The following is a 21,213-nucleotide window of genomic DNA, read 5'->3' as shown; positions in this document are numbered from 1 at the left end:
CAACTTGACGCTTATCCTCAGGGTCATTTTATCAGGATGTTGTGATTTAGGCAGGATTATTTTTTTCCCCCTTACGTCTGGGGGAAAAAAATTTCGTCTGCAAACCGGCAACTCACTTCGGTCTTTTTCGTGGTCCGTATTCCATACACATGCACCTGTCTTTCTGCCTCCTCTGATAGATGTAGCTTTTCTTGCCTTTCACCTGTAGAGCAGGCTGCCTTAATTCAAGAAACGCAACTATGGTGGAGGGAAGTTACACACACTATAGCTCGTAATACTGTACTATACATTCCTAGTACGAATTACTTCAACGTTCCCTGCACCTGCTATTAATGATGGATTGTACATAAATGTATTGTTAATTTTCATTAAATAAATAATAATAATAAATAAATGTTTATTTAGGTAAGGTACATACATACAAGAAATTTTTACAAAGATTGGTGGACTTATAGATAGAGCTAGTACATACAATGCCTAAAGCCACTATTACGCAAAGCGTTTCGGGCATTGAACAATTGAACAATTCGTGCTCAAGTTTGTAATATTAACATGTATAAATAATTTTTACTTATACAAAATACATTTGTAATATGATATGCGCTCAGTCACAAACTTTGTTGTACATATAGAAATAGCTGTCAAATAAATAAGTAATTAAGAGCCTTAGAGAATATATGATAAGCTGGAGGCGCCGGTGAGGACAGATTGAATTGAAATTGAAATAAGTTTATTGAGGTAAAATACACACAAAGGGATGAGGTAGCTCAAGCTATTCTCACCCCGTTCAGTACATAGTGTTAATACATACATAGAGACACATCACAAGCAATAAACATATTACCAGAGGACAGATGTTTTAGGCTTGTTCTTCCTGGCACAGTAGAAGGTAAACACATCTCCAGTTCCTCGGCGCTAGTGACAAACTCTTGTATCGTCCACTAAATCAACAACGAGAAGAGACTCTTGCATTTCTTAGTGTCAATTTCAAGAACGGAAGCTTCTGTTGCATACAGTAATAGCAACCAGCATCAAAGAGGTAATGATTGTAATGTAGATATATTTGTGAACGTTCTGCGGGCCTTATTATGGCAGTGGCGTTTTTAAGAGATCTCGGAGTAACAACATATTTTGGCATTGGAAATTTTATATAAGATAAGATGTTTATGCAGGTAAAGGTACACATATTGAAACATGAGTTGCAAACAATGTGGGATTTCTAGAGAGAGGTAGTACATGCCTGAAGCCACAAATACACGCAGCGTTTCGGGCATTGTTTCCGGTTTTGGGCAAAATATATTAATGTTATATATTTATATATAATATATATTATATAATTATATATAACATTAATATGTATACGCGTCTGTACGGACATATGGTCTAAGTGATGATTCAGATGGTGATTCAACATGTAGACGTTTTGGGGGTATACAAAATCTCAAACCAAAAGCACTTCATGTTACACATTACATTGCATCAGATTGATGAAGAAAATGACCTTCGAATCAAACTCCACCACTCGCTGAAAGTTTTACAACAGGTGAGAGCAGTGAACTGTAGTGATTCAATTGTATAAATCTCTGGTGGGCCCCCATTTGGATTACAGTATTCAAGCATGAAGGGACCATGCTTGGGACCTGGAGGGCCAGATCCTAAATCTACACCAACCTGTCCTCTTACAAATTACGTCTGAATTTGGCCGTTTGCCCATATAGCTGAAAATGGACGTAATTTTAAAATTAAAAATAATTGAAAATTAATTTTTAAATTTTTTTCCCAAAACAGCAAGTTAAGGGTCCTCCTGTAGGTTAAAAGGGCAAGAAGTTCTCCTAAGGTTTCAAAACATCATGAAAACCGCTATTTGAAAGTTTCCTCTCCTAACCTAACCGAGTAAGTCGGAGGACTCAAACAGAAAATGGAACAGTACATCAATTTCGTGAGCCAATTTCAATTAAAATTACGTCTATTTTTGGCCATAGCGCACATACGAGCGAAAAGCGACATTAATTTAAGAAAATGCACCAACTAGATAGTTGGTGCCACAGTTGTACAAAGATAGGCAGATCAGTGATGTATGTGCTGAAAACTGTTGTGCTACCAGTAGACCTCTTCATAAATACTGTACTTTGATTGGTGTGGCTTGTATTTTCTGGCCCAGTCATTTGGACTGCTCGGTACAGCAACAGTCTCGTTTCTTGCAGGTCAGCTTTCAATCCCCTATGGTCCAAGTGGCTAGGAACCATTCCTTCACCCTGTCCTCATAGCCCAGCTCCTGGTCCTCATACCCTTGCAAGTGCTTTCTCCTGATAATTACCTTACCTTGCTTTGTATTTTCTGTAACATAAATATAAATTAAAATTTAATTACTGTATTTTTATTGAAAGAATATAAATTATTTTATTAGTACTAAACGTTAATATGTTGCTTTATTAATTAACATCTAACCTGGATTTAACCTGAGTTTGGCTTGGCATTAATTTTATCAAGATTCGCTAGTTTATTAATAATTGTTACTCCTTTTATTTTCTGTTTTTTTTTATTGTAATTACAGTAACATACAGTATTTTTTTTAAATAGCTATTGAACATTCATAATAGGCTACATATTATTTATATGCAATTTGTTTCCAGCAAAAACTATACCAAAACTATCTGAAACTTTAGGTTTCTCATAAATTTGATTGAAAGTGTGTATGAGTTTTAAATATGTTGATTTAAATTAAACCCAGTCCCATGATAATTGGCTGAAGGTTTCAGGAATTTCTCTCTCATCCTGGCATTTATATCCAACACCTTTCCCTAATAAAATGAAATTTTATTATAAAAGAGTTAGCCAGTTTTTACATACAGTATTGCATTTTGTATGTGTTTGCTTTTCATATATATATATTTATATTATTTCCTAATTGGTATTAAACAAAAATGTCATGAGATTCTAGTCAGAGCTGGCTAACTCATTTTAATATTTCAGATGGATAACAAAGATGGGCATCATCCAAACTGGAAAGCTTTGGCCACAGCCCATATCAAGTGGAAAGTATTTATTCAAGCAAAGCCGGAACCACTATTTGAGCAAATTGAGGAGGAAAGGAAGAAATTTAGCACATCACTTAATGGGGAAGGTGCCAAGAAGTTTTATGAGGAATTATTGGATGAACGTTACCAACCCAGCACTAGTGCTCATAAAGAACGGTCGGAAGAGGAAAATTGTGAAAGAACATTTGAATGTTATGATCTTGAAGAGGTTGAGGACCAAAAAGAGTACAGTGGAAAAAGGGAATGTGCTCAATCTATACATAAGGCCATGGCACTTGCTCAGAATAATGACGTGGCTGGTCTAAGAAAACTGCTGACGAGTGGTTTTAATGTTAATGTGAAAGATGAGTATGGATGGTCACTGTTGATGGTCGCTGCGTGTGCTGGTGCTAAGGACACGGTGCAAGTATTACTTGATCACAAAGCAAGAATGGGGGCAAGAGATAGTAAAGGTAACACGGCCATATATTTAGCAACTATGAAGGGACACAAAAAGATTGTTGAGATGTTGATAAAATCCAACAAAAAGAAAAGTAACTTGCAGTCAGATGAAGAAATGAGAGTTTCTCATCCAAAGAGAGAACCTCAAACTAAGGGGTTCTTCTGTGGTGTTTGCCAAAGAACCATTAAGGAAAGTTCACATCTCCAGCACGAGACCTCCATTGTTCATCAGTTTAAGTTGGGGACAGGTGCAAATAAAACTATTTATGGTATTCCTCCCAGCAATAAAGGCTACCAACTCCTTGTTAATCAAGGTTGGGATACAGAGAAGGGTCTTGGTCCACACAGGTCTGGTGCCAAGTTTCCCATTAAGACTGTGTTGAAGAGAGATAGAGAAGGTTTGGGAAATAGTGCCAAAGATACTCCAAGAGTGACCCACTTTGGTCCAGCTGATACAGAGGCAGTTAAGAGAGTTTGTAAAGCGAGTGAACGCATAGAGCGAAAAAGTACACTTAGCAAGAGGGAGGCCAAAATGCAAAAAACAAGAGATGTAAAAAAAGAAATAGAAATAAGACGAATGTTAAATGAACCAGATTGTTGACATTGCCTCTCCCTGTGTATATAATACAGTAGTTGAAGATGCAGACTGAGGACTCGGGATCGGTAAATATATTTTGTGTGTATGTGGTTTAGGATATTACCTTGTGTGTCCCAGTCACTATCTGTGATTACCTTATGTGCTGCAGTTGTCATATGAGATCTTTTTTTGGATTTGTTTTGTGAGCGACTGTATTTTGTCATATACACCACTATGTAGGACTTTCAATTAGCAGAATTATTTAAGGAGTTAAGATAAGCATTCTCAGTAATTGTTATTCAATTTTCATCTCTTTATCTAATCCTCAAAGATCTAGTACCAATTGCAAATTATATATTTTACATAATATGGCTATCTTGGTATACAGTATATGGAAACTTTCCTTTTAAGACTGCTCATAGCCCAGTCGATAGACCGTTGGCCTCACACGCATGGGGTCAATGGTTCGAGACCCATATAGCCCAGGTGAATGGAAAGCTATCCCTTAATTAGAAGTTATTGTAATTATTCATGAATGAAGCAAATCACACTGTTAGGTAACATTAGATTTTGAAACTGTATATTGGTCAATCTGACTCCTTTGTTGAGTAACATTTTTTGCCTTTCTGCTCTTATATTGCCATCCTGAACAGTATCTTGGAACCCTATACTGTACTAGTCTGTATCAATAGACAGTGTTATATAGCCATATTGCCTTAGCACTTTCTATTGATTACTTGTAACTAGCTTTACAACAAATCATTTAGCAGTTGTAGGAACCAAAGTTCGTTCTAAAATTTACAAAGATAAGACATATGATTACTATATATATTAAGAATTATACAATGTATGTTGCTTAGGATTATAATGATAAAATTTATATACTGTTATTAAAGCTTGCAGAGAGGCATTGCACTTAAGAGAGGCATTAGTCCTGTAATGGTTTCCATTTCCCATAGTTAAGGTGCCTCTAGTCCTACTCACTTCCCCTATGATGCAACACCCCCTCCCCCCCTTCCCCACCCCCAACAATTATTTAACTCCCTGGTACTTGTTTACTGCTAGGTGAACAAAAGCATTTGAAAGAAAATATTGTCCAAATGTTTTTGCCCTCCTGTGGGAATTGAACCCAGAACATTTTGGCTGTGGTTAGGCGTCATGGTCCTATGACGCCCAAATGTGTCATATGACCATGATTACAGCACTGAGGCAATACTATTGCACTAACACTAGTAATGAAGCACAGTATCACATTAGGCCAAATGTATTAAGGGATGATGAGGGAGGTACCAAATAATATATACATGGATGATACTGGAAGGCCAGGTCATAAATTTGCATGGTAACATAACATACTGGAGTGACAGATATGAAAGGAAATTTATAATACAGCCAGTGAAGAGTAGAGGTGCCATAGGCACAATCAGTGAATACTGAACATCAGAGGTCCACAGTTGTTTGTCCTCCCAGCAAATACAAGAAATGTTGCCAGAACAAAAGGGAAAATCCCAAAGAAAAACTGGACAGTTTTCTGCAAGAAGTGCTGAACCAACCAGACTGCAGTGGATATGTGGGCCTGTGGGCCGCTCCAAGCAACAGTCTGTTGGACCATGTTCTCACAAGTCAGGCCTGGTTCCAGGTCGGGCTCGGGGAGTAGAAGAACTTTCAGAACCTCGTCCAGGTACAATCCAGGTAGATATGTAATTTCCTAAGGGGTGGGGACAGGATGAAAGCTACTGGAACCATGAGGGGACTTAATTAAAGATCATTTCAACACCATCACGGTTCAGTTGGTAGTGCACGTGCTTGAGGAGTTCAGGGATGCAGGTTCGATTCAATTTTGCAGCTTCAGTATTTTCTCATTAGAGATCTGATTGTTGCCACCTGAGGTGGCTAGTTTATTGTGCACCCCATACTCACCCTGTGAGCGGTGGCAGAAAAAAAAAGATTATAGAGGGCACATAAGGTCTTTATCAGACCTCAACAGAGATTATTACATTAACAGCTTCATCTATCCTTCACACCTTATAATTATAATGTTGGCTAGTTACAGAGAACGTTCCATTTCAATAGCTATGTATTTACAGTTAATCATGGTACATTAATGGTAGATCTCGTCGCTAATATATATTACAGGGTCATAGGGAGAGCTGCTGTTTGTTATTATTAGTCATAAAAATAGAATCCCTGGTTTACTTTAAGTGAAATTATTTTTATAACTTGATAATCTCCTCAAAAGAAGTGTGCTGTAAGAGATAGGACATATCAAATAAGTTATAAATGTAATACTGTATGTAAATTGAATGGTTACTGTATCTTGTTTGTTTAACTATGAAGTTAAATAAAGAAAGATAAACAGAATAGAACTATCAATATGTCTTTATTTTTTCACTTATTGGTAAAAGGATGACATGAAATTTCTGCCATAATCTGGACTTTTAAATCACTTTGCATTTTTTCTCACTTGGATCGAGAGTATGGTAATCTTTTGTAAATGACATGTATTTTTAGGCTAAGGAAAGTCATGAAACTTTTCGCATTTTAACTCTTTACTGTCATTCTTTTTTTTTTTAGCTTAACACCATGACCAAGTCTCCAGAAATGCTGCAAAAGTACTTGGAGGAGGTGGAAGCAGCTGCCGAAGAGGTAATCTGTGACCGACAAGAGATTATCACTCTTGACCGTCGACGTAACACCAATAGGGAGGCGCTGCGGCAGCTACGAAACAATAATTTAACTGGCCACAGCCTTACTAGCAAGACGTGGATCTGCGTCGGCAATATGTTTATAAGGATGCCAAAGAATCAAGTAACTGAAAATATAGAGAAAGGTAGGCACATCTTTCCTATACCCTGTATGGTTATTATGCTTAAATAACTTTGCAATAGTGAAATTGCAACACTTGGTTCTTAGAGCATCCATGCTTCTGTCTTATTTTTAGGTCCTTATTTTGACACTTTTCGTCCAAAATTTTATTTTCCTTAAACTTATCAAGTGTGATTTATAAATTGTTAAATCATCTTGTTTAAGGTTGCAAGATGAACAAGTGGAAATTCCTGAAATTAAACATTTGTTTTATATTTCCCTTGTGGTTTCTATCAATTTAATTCTCAGTCCAAGGTACTGGTAACTCCTCTATCTGTCATCACTATTGCTCTTATTTACCAGTTTAGCTCCTAATTCATACTGTTTTCCATCCAAATTTTGTATTTTCTTCAAAATCTCACCAAATGCTGTTTTATAAATGCTGATTGTTGCTGCAATGTTTGAAAGAGGATATTTCTGGGGGAGGGGGGGGGTATTTCTGCCCCCCACCCCCCCCCCCTTGAGGCTCCCTGAAGCTGTTATGACCGATATTGTACCACTGCTCGGTCGCATTAGCTGCACAGTTCTATCGGCCTACCAGGGACCAGAGCCAGGGCCCCCTCCTCACAAAGCCACAGGGACATTTATGTATGTATATGTCACCACTAGGGAAGGGAACAATGACATTTATGTATGTATTTGTCACCACTAGGGAAGGGAACAATGACATGTATATATGTATTTATATCAACCACTTTCTGGTTGCTTCTGGGAAAGCAACCAGAAAGTCAGTGAGACAAAACAGACCACTGCTGGACTGGACAGAAATGGTTGGGCACATTTCCTGTCACCTAATGCCACTGTTCACCTAGCAGTAATTAGTTAGGCAGTAGTTGTAAGCTTGTATCCTGTGGAGGGTCAGTAGTTCGACCTTGAGGGGGACCTTGATACACTCCTGAAATATAAATAAATATATATATATATATATATATATATATATATATATATATATATATATATATATATATATATATATATATATATATTATATTTATTTATTTATTTTCACAGACTTCCTATTCCAGACAAAACAAATTAATTCATTCTGTAATGATAATTAATTGTAAAGTGCTGCCTTGGATAACTGGCAAAGAGTGGCAGTGCTTGCTTATCAGTGATCCTATATACGATAGTGTGAATAATAAAATGAATAGATAAGTGGTAAATATTTTTGTTTAATATTTGTAATCTTCTTTCATTATAGTTATCTTTTTTGTATCTATTGTCTGACGCCTCCCCGCCCCAGGAAAGTGGAAAACTGGGTATTGATAATGTGTGTAGTTGTAACCTTTGTACACTATAATGCTTTCCATTCTGTTCTAGGCAGATTCGTTCCCACCTTTATCTTATTAAAGGTGGGAAATGGGAATAATGATTTTGTACAGTACACATCTGTTTATGAAGAATACATGCATACATAAGAATACATATGCATAACACCTAGTGTTATGCAAGTTAGTATTCACTCCATGTCACTGGTTTACTTAAATTGCTTAAATACTACAAATTACACCTGTATTTAACTTGTTTTATAGCAGAAAACGGTAAGTTAAAATATTTTAATTTACTGTTAAACCTAATGGTGAATTTTCTTCTTTCCCTTTCTTAAGAACAAAAGCAACTGGATACAGAAATCAACAACTTGCGTAATGGACTCTGCAGCAAAGTCAACTACCTGAATGACTTGGAGCACAAGCAAAACGTAATCGGAACAAACCTAAAAGCTTTGTCTCCTGAAGACTGGAAAGCTGTGAAACAGGTCCTGGGCCAGTGAAGTAATAAAATTTCTCTGTGAATTACAGTACTGTACTGTATATTCAGTAAAAAAAAAAATTACAATTGTAATCTTAGATCCATCCATTGTGAACTAATAAGTCTGTTATTGGATCTAAACCAGTAGCTTTAGAACCAATAGAGGGCCATTCCCAACCTTTTTGGGGGATGGCCCTATTTTCTAATACTCTACTCAAAATACACCCAAGGGGGTCGTGACTCACTGGTTATGAACTGCTGTTCTAAACAGTACTGTACTACAAGCACATTTATGCTCCAGATGTTAAGGCTCACCACAACATCCCTCCAGTACTTGTTAGCAAGGAAGCGACCACGTATACTTCACTGTAGATACATTGTCAACAGTCTATACCATTTAGGTGTGGATTTTAGTTTTTGTTTTTTTATTGAAGTGGTTCTGAAATGGCAGTAGCAATACCTAACACATTTTCATTGTTAAAATTTTAGAATGAGCAATAAAATATTTGTTCATAAATTGTGTTTATTTACGTGCAGTAATTAAAATACTTTTGAGTAAATTATGAAAGTTTTCTGTATTTTGTAGTTTAAATTTTGATATTCATGTACTGTACAAAACTAAAATATTGAGACAATCTTTCCAGTTTGTATAAAAGCAAATCGGAATTGACTAGAGGAGTTTGAGCAAAAGTTGCGAGAAGAGCAACTCTGGAAAGGAGGACACTTATGCCCAGACGATTAGCCCTAATGAAGTAGTGAATACTGTAGTACAGTGGTCTATATTCTCGGCTCACAGCCGAGGGACCTCTCCCCCCCTCCCGGATAGAAGAGAAAGAGTTGGGCACTGTCACGTATGATTGTTACGTAATTTGGTTGATTTAGAAACAAGGTTTAGTGGTTATTTATGTTTATTTAGTAGTCTTGGTTACACAGTCAGGTTGTTAGCAGTGTTGTAGAAATTAAGACGAAGCCTGGAGCAGAGAGCTGAGTGAGGCTGGTGTAGAGGAGCTCGATGCAGGACAAGAACATGGCAGCTCGACGCGAGACGAGCGTGGAGGCTCGACGCGGGACGAGAGCGTGTAGGCTCGACGCGGCTGTCTGCTCTATGTCAAAGCTGAAGCGTCTTGGAGTCAGTTGGAACTGGACATGTCAAGTGCTACATTCTTGAGGTTGAAGGTGTGCGGTAACTATCCAGTGTGTGTACTGAACCACTGTTGAAATTATAATGGTGATTATTTGATTAATTGATTGATGAAAATTAAGCCACCCAAGAGGTGGCATGGACATGAATAGCCCTTAAGTGGTAGATATTTTTGGAGTGAATGTATACTGTGTGCTAAGGTCACATTGAAATCGTGTCCTTAATATATGGCTGCTATCACACGGGAGGATGCAGCTTGATAGTATTTATGAGGATGTTCAAAAGCTGAACACTTTTTTTTACCAGAAGAGTGGCAGTGATGATGGCTTCGGAGTGGTTAGAGCAAGATTAAAGGAATCTTAAAGCTCTTTCAATGTTGTTGGTTGCTTCACATTACAGGAGATAGTGGAGTAGTGGCCTGTCTGTGATTGTTTGGCAGAAGATGCATTCCCAATCTCTGGGTTCACCAGTTTTCCAGTTGCATCTGTAACCTAGACGTAATCTGTATAACCGAACTGCTATTTCCCTATGGATTCCATTCGTGATATTTAGCCTGTCTAACTTGGTGGCATGAAGATACCATATTGCAGAGGGCGAACCTTCTACTACTCTGTTGTAGATGGGCTTTGTTAAGGTGTGCTAGTTTTTTGACGACTCTAGGCTGGGTTGGATTGTTTTGTGGATTGCTGGATGACGAGTTGCCAATTTAGCAGTTTCATCGGCTTTCTAATTTAATGGGATTCAAACGTGTGATGAGATCAAGTTTAGGGTTATGTTGAGTCCTTTTCCTTTAGCTGCTGCTCCTAGATACAAAATGGTGATAATTATTTCCACGTTGTCTTTCCACTGCTATTTTCCTAATATTTGAGGTGCAGCTTTTGAGTCTGTGTGTATGATTGAGCAGTCATCGGGAAGACAAACCCTTCATACAAACTGCACCTACTATCAAGAAAAAGTATGATTGCATTTTGAGTGTGTTGTGCAAATCACAAATGAGAATGCCTGTTGTATGGCAAACAGCTCAGTTTGGGTTGATGATACTGATCCTCCCAGTTTGCTGTCCGTTCAAATAACAGGACCAGCCCTCTCATATTGTGTCCACCAATCCTCTGAAGATGTGGGTGGCTCCTACTACTGCAATGATGATCATTTGCTTTTCTATAATGCGCCTTAAGACTGTTGGATCATAGGCAGCCTTTTTCACCAGAAGACTTTCTATTATTATTTTGAAGGTAGGCTCCTCCCAGTGGGGAACAAGTGTAATTTGGGTGTGGATGATCACCTCTACCATGCTTTTTAATTGTAGGACTTCTCCCGCTCTGGCAGCCTAAGAGTTTCCATTGTTTTGGCCAAGTCCAACCACCAAGGACTATTGTACTAGGACTGGATCAGGGGAACAATTCTCTTACTAATAATTGTAGCTATTCTTTGAGATATTATTTCTTGAAGAGAGGACAAACCTGTTTCCAGTCTTAAGAGTTTCAAGCATGGTCCACATAGGGGCTCCCAGGGCAGCTTTCATAGCATTGTTTTGTGCTACTTCAAGCTTTTTTCCACTGTTGTTGTGATGGGCTTGAGTGCAGGTGCTGCATAGTCGATCACTGAGCCTGTATATAACATGTGTGAAGGACTTGTAGATTGGCTCTTCCAGAGAGGGAGGTTAGCGACCTGAGGATTGCTGTTCAGGCCACAGTGATGATTAATCGGTTTTCGATTGCTTGTGTAATCGGACCGCACCTCACCTAATAGGTTGGAAGTAGTGTTACGTGTAATTAGTGAAGAAATATTAGTGGATTACATATATTTAACAAACTCGGCTCAGTAGGCTAATGAGAGTTTGGAGTGAGTATATTATTGACATAATGTTATGTCAATAATATTATTATTGACATATTCGCTACAGCACATTTCCTTTACTCTTGATGAGTCCGTTCTTCTAGCAGTAAATATGCACCCAGGAGTTAGGCAACTGTTATGAGTTGCATCCGGGTAAGGTCAGTAGTTTACCTATAATGAACATCAGAGGTTTACAGTTGTTCAGTATCCTCCCAACATGTGTAAGAAATATTGCCAGAACAAAAGTTTCAAGGAAAAACTGGAGTTTTCTGCATGAAGTGTTAGATCAACTATGCTGTAGTGGATGTGTGGGCCTGTAGGCTGCTCCAAGTATAGTAACAGCCAAGCTCTCAAAAGTCAGGGCTGGGCTTGGGGAGCTGAACTCCCAGTACCTTATCCGGGTGCAATCCAGGGCCTCGGTAAGCTCAAGTACTGTACAGGCTTTCACTCCTTGACAATGGGAATTATGAAGAAATAGTTCTTAAGGGCTTCATAGTGTGCTAGATAGGAGATGCTGATGTGATTAGAGTGAATCATTCAAGTGTGTGAGTGGTGGAAATAATGAATTAGAGTTGCATTTATGGTGTTTGGAAGATAGAGTAAGGAATGAAAATGTTATGGAGAAATGTGTTATACAATAGCCATAGTACATCATAAGATTGAGATGTATTGGTAATATTGAATGAATGTACGAAATAAGAATGAGTGGTGTATTTTCAAATGAATTTGAGAGTAGTAGATGGATGGACAGGGGTTGGAGTTAAGTGATTGTCTTAACCTCTATACAGCAAGTGGAAATAGGTCTAGATGGACTCAGTTGAAGTGTTTACAAAATATATTGTGACAAATCCCAGGAATCACTTTACACCAAGCAATACTGTACGAAGAGGTGGGGGTACTGCTGTGGATGTCTTCCAGGAGTGTGATGCTGACCAATATGGAAGATATGGCAAGTGGATGAATGCTTTTTAGTATCTTTAACCTTATTTCACTACATTGCTGACTCATCTTATACTGACTTCTGCCTCCCCACCTGTGTTCTGATCCAGATTCCTAGGTACTGCACATGATCCAGCATTTTAAGTACTGTTCAATTGGCTGATGAATATATTTGGCTTCACATATTGTATTGTAGATATAGAGAAGTAATATTCTGTGTAAACCACTTGGTCAAACGCTTTCAAGTGTTAAATATCTTCTGACTCTAGCATTTGGCCATAGATCTTTATTTCAACATGCAATTAAAAAATATTTAGATACTATATCTTAATTATATGCTCAAAAGTATTTTAAATTAATTTTTCCTCTTGACAAAATAGAAAGCTATATGAAAAGTATGAAAAAATTATAGTACAGTACAGCACAAATTTCTTTCCGTTGCATTTTTTTTTTTTTGACATGTTGTTGTTGTCAAACAGATTTTGCTGATGCTGGAGGTTGCAGGTAGTTATCCCTTATATTTATGCTAAGGGGATTTTTGTTTTTCAAACGTTTGAAGTTGTACTTGATTATTCTTTTAGTTGACTTTAACCACTGCACTGTGCAAAACGCCTTTGAGATCGGAGTTGTGCTATTATTTTTAATTAGGCTATATTTTAATGTTTTCATTACTCTTCATGTTTTGAAATGGAAATAGTCGAGTTTGAAAACATTTTGACATTAACTTTACCAGAATATTTATAAAAACAATAAAATTATGTTCTTGGATTGCACCAAGAAGTTTTTTGCCGAAACCAGGTACGCAGTGCAGTGGTTAAAAATGCTAACATATAATTGTGGTGGGAATATGTAAAGAAATTATCAAAATCAGTAATTTAATTATAACCAGTCTGTACAACAGTAGTGACAACGGCTCTCTTATGTATTACACAAGAAACTCAAGATTCAGGTAAGCATCACATATGTACAAGTTTTGCCTTTTTTTTTAATGTGTTCTTATTTTACAGTACAATTGCAAAACTCCATGCTTTTGATAATGGCTATAACTTAATTTACAGTCATACATACACATAATGGTCTAACACAAGGAATAGCTTATTCAATAACACACTCGGCTCCCACTGCCTTAAAGGCCTCCAGCAGCTGCTCGGCCTCGTCCTTGGGAATATCTGCCTTCACCACACACGGACAGCTTTCCACAAACTTCTTAGCCTGTTGCACAAAAGAATATTTTGTAGTGTTTTTCTTAACCACAGTGGTGACATTTATTGAATTTCTATACAGTACTGTATTTTATCTTTTTATAATTATAAGTATGAAGTACAGATAAATGTACTACACATGCTTACTAAAATGCTTCATTGCCTGTTGTAAGGGTTAAAAATTAGAAAATACGTTAAAATATGCATAAAAAGATACGTAGCTTATTTGTAGAGAAAATATATGGGAAACAAAACTTAAATTACTTAACCATTTTTATGAACTTTTATCAAACTAAAAAAAGTAGTTTACATTCTATACTTATAAATTGACCTAAATAAATATGTACTGTATAAACCCGCTAATCCGAAATACACGAGAACGACCCCAGCCGGATTAGCACGTTTTCCGGATTAATGTACAGTACTTTTTCACCAAGGGAGTTCAAAAGTGGCCACTTCCAAAAATGTTTATACAGACAGCTACTTGGTTTGCCAACTTAAATTATCTAAAGGCAGAGAGGAAGACAGTGAAGGAAAGAGGTAGCGAGGGATGTGTTATGAAGTCAGTGTGTTAATTCACTGACAAAGCACCGACCAAAGCCTCCCGCCTACATAAATTTTAATATCTTGACTTTATGCCATTATATCTTGATTCTCGTGTTAAGTGTTCAGTATTACGATACATTAATAATCATTAACATGTTTTATTGTGTCCTTGTTTATTAAACAAATACATTTTTACTTATGAATTATGGACAGTTGACCTACATGACCAGCAGAGCAGAGTACAGTATATGGGGGGTGGGGGGGGGGACCGGGCTGACTCTGATAAGCTTATCGCACTCGACCCCATTAGCCAGATTTGTTTCTTAAATTTTGGATGTATATCCTTTATTTTTGGTTACAGATTTTGTTTAGTAATATTAAGATAATAAAAATTTATAAAAATACATCTCTGGCTGGCAATCTACTGCCACCTACAGCAGGATCTCCTGGGGAGGGAGGGAGGGAGGGAGTGAATGTGGGTGGGACAGAGGAAGTGAGCAGCAGTGAGGGTGACACTCTCCCTTCCTGGTGGTGGTGGACAACGAGTGTTAGGCCGCTGATCCGGCCAAATATCCACTAATCTGTCTTCCATGGACATTTTTGCCGGATTAGAACGTTTTCTGGATTAGCGGGTTTCTACAGTACTGTACAGGGCATTCTTGTTACACGAACATTTGTCCATATGAACATTCCTTTAAATTCCCCCACCATGCATCAAATCACTAACCAATCCTTCCACAGCAACCCCAGTATCACAAACAGCATGCTAAAACATCCCTACAGCAGCCATGTGGTGTATTACACAAATATGTCTGCACAGCCCACTACAGAAGGTAGAGTATGGTCAAATCATGCACACAGCTGCCCAGGAAGTAGTTGAGGTGGGTGGGAGACTTGAGGGGAGTGACCGGATGTATGTGGATTGTAGGTTGGGAGGCGGGGATGTGAGAAAGCTAGCAACTTGCTTTGTCAAGTCAGCCAGTAGTGAGCAGCCAGTCAGCCTCTTAGGAGTTTGCCGGGAGCAAGTGGGTTGGTGGGCATGGGTGCTGGGTATCACCAGTTTTTATGAGACTGATGTTTCCGAGAAGATGACAATTGTTAAGAGTGGCAGCTCTTGTGTCCTCAATGATCCACAAACTCACATGATTTGTACAAGACTAGATTGTGTTTACTCTGTTGGTGTGGGTAGGCTCCATGAGCTAGTGATAGGAGAAGGGTGGGCAGGCGTTTACTCCAGAAACAAATTACAAAATGGGCAACTTGCCACTACAGTCCATTTGAATTTATTCATTCATGTAATTAGACCACTGCACTCCTTAAAAACAGCTAACTTTGACAAACAGGATTACTCCATCATTCAAGGTAAATAATATGCTGTGCATTTTATATGTCCCAAAATATTAGTTTTGTGATTTTAATGGTCAGGGAATGCATCCCCCCCTATATATTTACTTTGCACATATGGAAAATCTCATTTATTTGCATTCTGAACACATTCCTCAAAATGTAACTCATTCGTTCTAAGAGGACTGCCTGTAAATGACAGTCATTTAAAACAAAATACATATTCAAAAAAATGCAATCACACTTACTTGTACAAGATTAAATCCTTCTAGACGTGCCTTCACTTCCTTAATGAGAGATACTTTCTTGGATTCATCATACTTATTCAACTTGAGAGTAAAACTGGTCTGGACTTTTACTGGAGCAGCCTCCTCCTCCTCTTCCTATTAAATAAGCTTTATTAATGAAACCATACTTCACACACCTGAAAATTCCATATAATAACCCCTAAACAATAACTCTGAAAAATCAGCTTTAAACTCGCAGAAGCAGCAAATACAGTAGTCAATGAATACTTCCACAAGACTTGAATGCTACACAACTACATACATTACTGTACCTCAACTGTGTCCCCAAAGATACACATAGTGTGTGACATGGTAACTTCACCCATCCTTGAGGAACAACAACATTTTAACCCCACTGCTGCATAATTAAATTTGTAATTGCAAATCATTTTGAAAAATTTTTTTTATTAAGAGCTTGAACTTTGTCAGAAGCGAGTTGTCTGTATAGCATATTCCACTAATAAATTGGGAATGCAGCATAGAATTGTTTTGGCCACTTTCGAGGACAGGTTGCAACCAGAAAGAACTTGACCATTATTTGCCAGTACTGTAATTAAATATTGCTTTGATCTTTTCAATAAAATAGAAAATTCCCCGTCAGTGGTCATTTACATCCAGATTCAACTCTCAGCTTGAGATGGCTTCAGCTCTTTGGATATAACAATGCTTCAAAATAGTAATCCAATTGTTATAGAACTAAATACAATACTATAGTCCAACTTCGCAATAAAATGGTTAAGTACGCTAGTACACTCTGGCTTCCTGTTCCCCAACAATGAATTATTATTAATACTCTAAACAATTAGAGTTATTAATTAATGTTTAAAGCAACATTAACAATTTTACAAAGAATTTCACTGCTAGTCGAGCATATCATAAAAGTGAAGCAATCACATCTTGCCTGCACTAGGAAACGAGGAGTGGAAATAATTAAACTACTTTGACGGGGAAGAAAACAGAGGCACAAGGAATATAAAGGTGTGGATTACTTGAAAGGATAATGTGAACATGAAGTAGACATGCCAATAAGCCCTGCAGTAATATTTTTTAAGGAAAGCGCCACGAGTGTGAGAGTGGGTTACACCCATGCTTCTGCCAGAGTAATGCATCCACGGGTAACTGTTGCTAAATAAATGTACCTATATTAGCTAATTTGTTATGAGGCTTCTGTCCCGAAAGTACTGTGATCAAGCAGACAAGTTGTCTTCAATCAGCACCCCGGTGGAAGCCGAGCGGACAGCACGCTGGACTTGTGATCCTGTGGTCCTGGGTTCGATCCCGTGTGCCGGCGAGAAACAATGAGCAGAGTTTCTTTCACCCTATGCTCCTGTTACCTAGCAGTAAAATAGGTACCTGGGTGTTAGTCAGCTGTCACGGGCTGCTTCCTGGGGGTGGAGGCCTGGTCGAGGACTGGGCCGCGGGGACACTAAAGCCCCGAAATCATCTCAAGATAACATAACCCCTCATTGGCTACATGCAAGAATTCATTCACCATACTCTCTTAAATGGACTAAGTTATTGATATCCCTGCATCTTTTCCCCGCCCCTTTTTATGTGAATACTGTTCAAAGCATAAGATAATTAAAATTCAGAATTTATAAAACTCATATCACTTATTACCAAATAGCTGAAAATGTATAGTTGGTATCACTGTTGGGGGGTTAAATGCATGTCCCACAAACTGTGCATGAATACCATGCAGTGCTTAATTTGCACATAAATGCTTTGCACAGTTATCCATGCAAGGAAATTAGACAAAAACAAATTTACCTCAGCTTCCTGGTTATAAGGCAAAAAAAAAACTGTCATTAGCTAGTAAATATTTCACATACAATAATTCAAGACCATTTACACTTTGATATAACTTTGCAAACACACAAATGACATTTAAAATAAAAAATTAAAAATGTTAAGACAGCTTAATCCAGTTTACAACAAATTATTTCAACAGTATGAAGAAAATTCTTACTGGAAATCTTGATTATGTCTAAATTATTACTGCATTGCATGCTTCTGGTGGTAATATGTTAATACATTCAGCCTAACCTGAGCAGCAGCAGCTGGTGCCATCATCCCTGCCCCATATGCCATCATTGGTGCATCAGGAATATTCAGTGTCTTCTTAAGCAGTTCATTAAGATCTGCCACCTCGATCAACGTCAGCTGAGAGATTTGGGAAACGATGTTTGCTATCTTCTCTGGATAAACCTAAAAATACCATTCACTGTCATTAGAATCAAATTCACAAATATGGTGGAACAGGTTTCATTGGTCCTGCTTTCAAATTAAGTTATTAGGATGTGCTACCTCACAATGTTACACTATACTGTTTCTTTTCCCAATATATTCCACCAATATATATATATACAGTACAGTACAGTATATGGAATATAGGGATGCTCTATATCCCTTTCAGGGGCCAGGAGAGTGATTTCTCAACCTTCTTCAAACACACTCAAACTTTTTGTGCATAATCTACATGATAAATGCTCCAACTTTTAAAAGGGTTTAATATCATAACATGAACAGGAAAAAAAATTATGTTTAAAAGTTGAAAATTTCACACTTTCCAATTAAGCTGATAAATCAAATATTTCACTATTTTTTGTATTTTATTCAATATGGGCTCAGAATGGAATTTAATGTTCATTTTCCTCAATACAAAATTTTGTTTGAGCATACATAATTGAAGTGTAAAATCAATATACTGTACTTATATACAGTAATTTTCCAAACCAAAAAATAAAAATTACAGTCAAAACTACATGGGTGCCCACAATGAAGATATCTAATTAAATAAGTATGTTGTGATGTACTGTTGTACTATAACTCACTAGAACATTATTTACATATTTAAATGCAAGAATGCATCAGACCTTTGGTGCTCCTTCAGGTGTTGGTTCTGCCAGAGCTTCAGCACTCATGAACCGACTCTGCTTTTTCAAGCCAAGTGCTGCTGCCTGCCGCCTCCACACGCTGTGTCTGTTGGCAAGACACGGTAAACAATTTTTAAGGCAAGGTAAATTTAAAATTAACACAATTTACAGTTATAATGTCCAAATTGATCCAATATTTCACTTTCTTATGATATGTAAACATTTATTCACGTGATGTGATGCATAGACAAGCTAATTAAGCATAAATGGAATGGCTTCCAAGTATATATTTACCAAAAGACGGCAACCCAAGCCTGGAAGACTATTGAGCACCATGTCCCAGAATATTAAAAAATGTCCAAATATTCTGAATGACAGTAAGAGAGCAAAAAGACATAAGACCGGTAATGGTATAAGCCATAAAGGATTTTATTGAACATATGACTTCAAGAAACATTGAGAAACCAAAATTTGAATCGTTCTTTAAAGTGGGACAAAGCAATATGTAGTGACAGTCTGTGTGTTCCATTAAGTGGTGACGAGTTACATGTATTTAGCCAACCCATAACTTAGGAAGGATTTTAAAATCCATTGGCAAAATGTTTTGGGTAAGAAGTGAAGGTAATCCTTGTTTCCAGAGTCGCAGAATGGTCCCAAAGCACTAAATGTAAGATGCCAAAGGGATTTAAACTTTTACCCAGCTTAGGGCAGCCTAACCTAACAGTATACTAAGTACTGTGGTTTTAAAAATTTTGCAGATGACCTATGTTCACTATTTTACCTGAATTTACCCGAGGGCCAGTAAGACTCAAGTAGCCTCGACGAGGACGGGGAAGCCGGCGGCTTGTCAAAGATCCCCCCTACATTTGCCCTGATTATTTTTTCAAGCTGGATTTTAACAAGAGAATTTTGTCATTTACGGCTTCGGCGGACAAGCAATTCTAGTAGTCTACCAGTTCTCTCTCTCCAGTTTTATGCTTACTTAAACAAATACCATGACACCAGAATAATAGTGAATAACTCGGCATCATGAGATAATTGAAGACCAGAGGAGGACTACATATCAATGTTCAATCCAAAATAAAGTCACACACACACACACGGTTTTTATATCATTATATTATATGTTTTTTTTATCATTATATGACAAAGAGTGCAGGGAAGACGGGACACCACGAGCGTAGCTCTCATCCTGTAACTACACTTAGGTAATTACACTTAAGATGCTCTGTCTAGTGTCTGAGATGCTCCCGGACGCAGGTTCGAATCCTCGTCACGGCCCTCGTGGATTTGTTCATTTAATTACACTTAGGTAATTACGGTCCACACCACACACACCTCATGCAGCAGGTGAGAGCGCTGTAGTTACTGGCTGCCACACTCCTGATGGCCTGCATGGTGAGGGCTGGACGACGGGGAGGGCGCTGGAATAATGGTGCTGCTCTAGAGGCGACCTGGGGACCTTCTGGAGACCTGGAGACCTGGGGACCTGGAGACCCGGAGACCTGGGGACCTGGAGACCTGGGGACCTGGCGACCTGGGGACCTGGGGCGTGTTGATGGTCAAGCTTTGGACTCCACTCCTGCCTCACTATACACGCGGCTCCTTCACATCCGCCACAGTCCCGCGACGGTGTCACAGTCTCCTGTAGGGTCACTGTCAGCGTAGTGTCGTCCGGTGCTTCGTTACAACACGAGTTTTGGATTTACTTGGGTATAATAATTTTCATTGGGGGGTTGAATAAGCAAGAATTTATAACCTAGTCAGCCTGAAGGAAATTTGTATTTTGTTGGATGAAAACCAATGTGGCCGGACAATGTTACCAAATAACTCATATTATCCGCCGGCAAAATTATTTCTTGAGATAATTGTTATTACAGCTTTATATTAGAATAATTACAAGTATGCTACAGTTCAGTAAAAGCTTCCCTTCACCATGGACAATGTTTTATTAAGGTGATTACACGTCTAGCTGTCACTGGTACAAGTAGCTGCTTATACATGTGCACGGCAGCAAGTAAGAAAGCGCTGTTGTTGTTATATAATATTATTCATGTCATGGATGTTTAAGACTTGTCTACATATCAATAATACGGGAGCAGTAAAGACATTATTAACGTACGTGATATGTCATGGTATAAATGATATCAATATATATATATGAAATAAATAATAGTTTTCACAAAACCAGTTTAAACCAAGATTATTTTAAATATAAATATTTCAAAGTATGTTTGAAAAAATCATAAATTATTACCGAGTCTAGAAATTGCAAGTTATCAGCAATCAGCTATACAGAAAATATATACTGCATTGAAATAATTGGCAACACTTCTTGGATAATGAGTGGAAAATAAGTTATATCTTTG

At 37.8% G+C, this 21,213-nt stretch overlaps 3 protein-coding genes across 4 annotated transcripts; 2 read left to right on the top strand and 1 right to left on the bottom strand.

Annotated features, from left to right (window-relative positions):
- Nucleotides 1–863: 863 nt before the first annotated feature.
- Pdrg1 (Pdrg1 prefoldin-like subunit) lies at nucleotides 864–9,190 on the top strand. Of its 2 annotated transcripts, none has more exons than XM_045743996.2 (3): nucleotides 864–1,039; nucleotides 6,631–6,886; nucleotides 8,532–9,190. In XM_045743996.2, exons 2-3 carry the CDS (start codon nucleotides 6,640–6,642, stop codon nucleotides 8,693–8,695), a joined length of 411 nt encoding a protein of 136 aa, XP_045599952.1. In that variant the 5' UTR covers nucleotides 864–1,039; nucleotides 6,631–6,639; the 3' UTR covers nucleotides 8,696–9,190. The 2 variants fall into 2 exon arrangements, with proteins under 2 accessions (XP_045599952.1, XP_069180972.1); XM_069324871.1 differs by lacking the exon at nucleotides 864–1,039 and adding an exon at nucleotides 3,976–4,142.
- LOC123759018 (G patch domain and ankyrin repeat-containing protein 1 homolog) lies at nucleotides 1,123–4,120 on the top strand. The gene is made up of 2 exons (XM_045743741.2): nucleotides 1,123–1,543; nucleotides 2,974–4,120. Exons 1-2 carry the CDS (start codon nucleotides 1,391–1,393, stop codon nucleotides 4,078–4,080), a joined length of 1,260 nt encoding a protein of 419 aa, XP_045599697.2. The 5' UTR covers nucleotides 1,123–1,390; the 3' UTR covers nucleotides 4,081–4,120.
- Nucleotides 9,191–13,447: 4,257 nt separating the features above from the next.
- On the bottom strand, nucleotides 13,448–20,539 carry mRpL12 (mitochondrial ribosomal protein L12). The gene is made up of 5 exons (XM_045743743.2): nucleotides 20,183–20,539; nucleotides 18,845–18,950; nucleotides 18,015–18,176; nucleotides 15,930–16,064; nucleotides 13,448–13,801 (listed from the first exon to the last, which is right to left on the bottom strand). The coding sequence occupies exons 1-5, from the start codon at nucleotides 20,239–20,241 to the stop codon at nucleotides 13,685–13,687; spliced, it is 579 nt and encodes a 192-aa protein (XP_045599699.1). The 5' UTR covers nucleotides 20,242–20,539; the 3' UTR covers nucleotides 13,448–13,684.
- Between the last annotated feature and the right edge of the window lie 674 nt (nucleotides 20,540–21,213).

Source organism: Procambarus clarkii, chromosome 15, assembly GCF_040958095.1.
Source record: "Procambarus clarkii isolate CNS0578487 chromosome 15, FALCON_Pclarkii_2.0, whole genome shotgun sequence".
Taxonomy (NCBI): Eukaryota; Metazoa; Arthropoda; class Malacostraca; order Decapoda; family Cambaridae; genus Procambarus; species Procambarus clarkii.
This window is presented reverse-complemented; position numbering and strand designations above follow the sequence as displayed.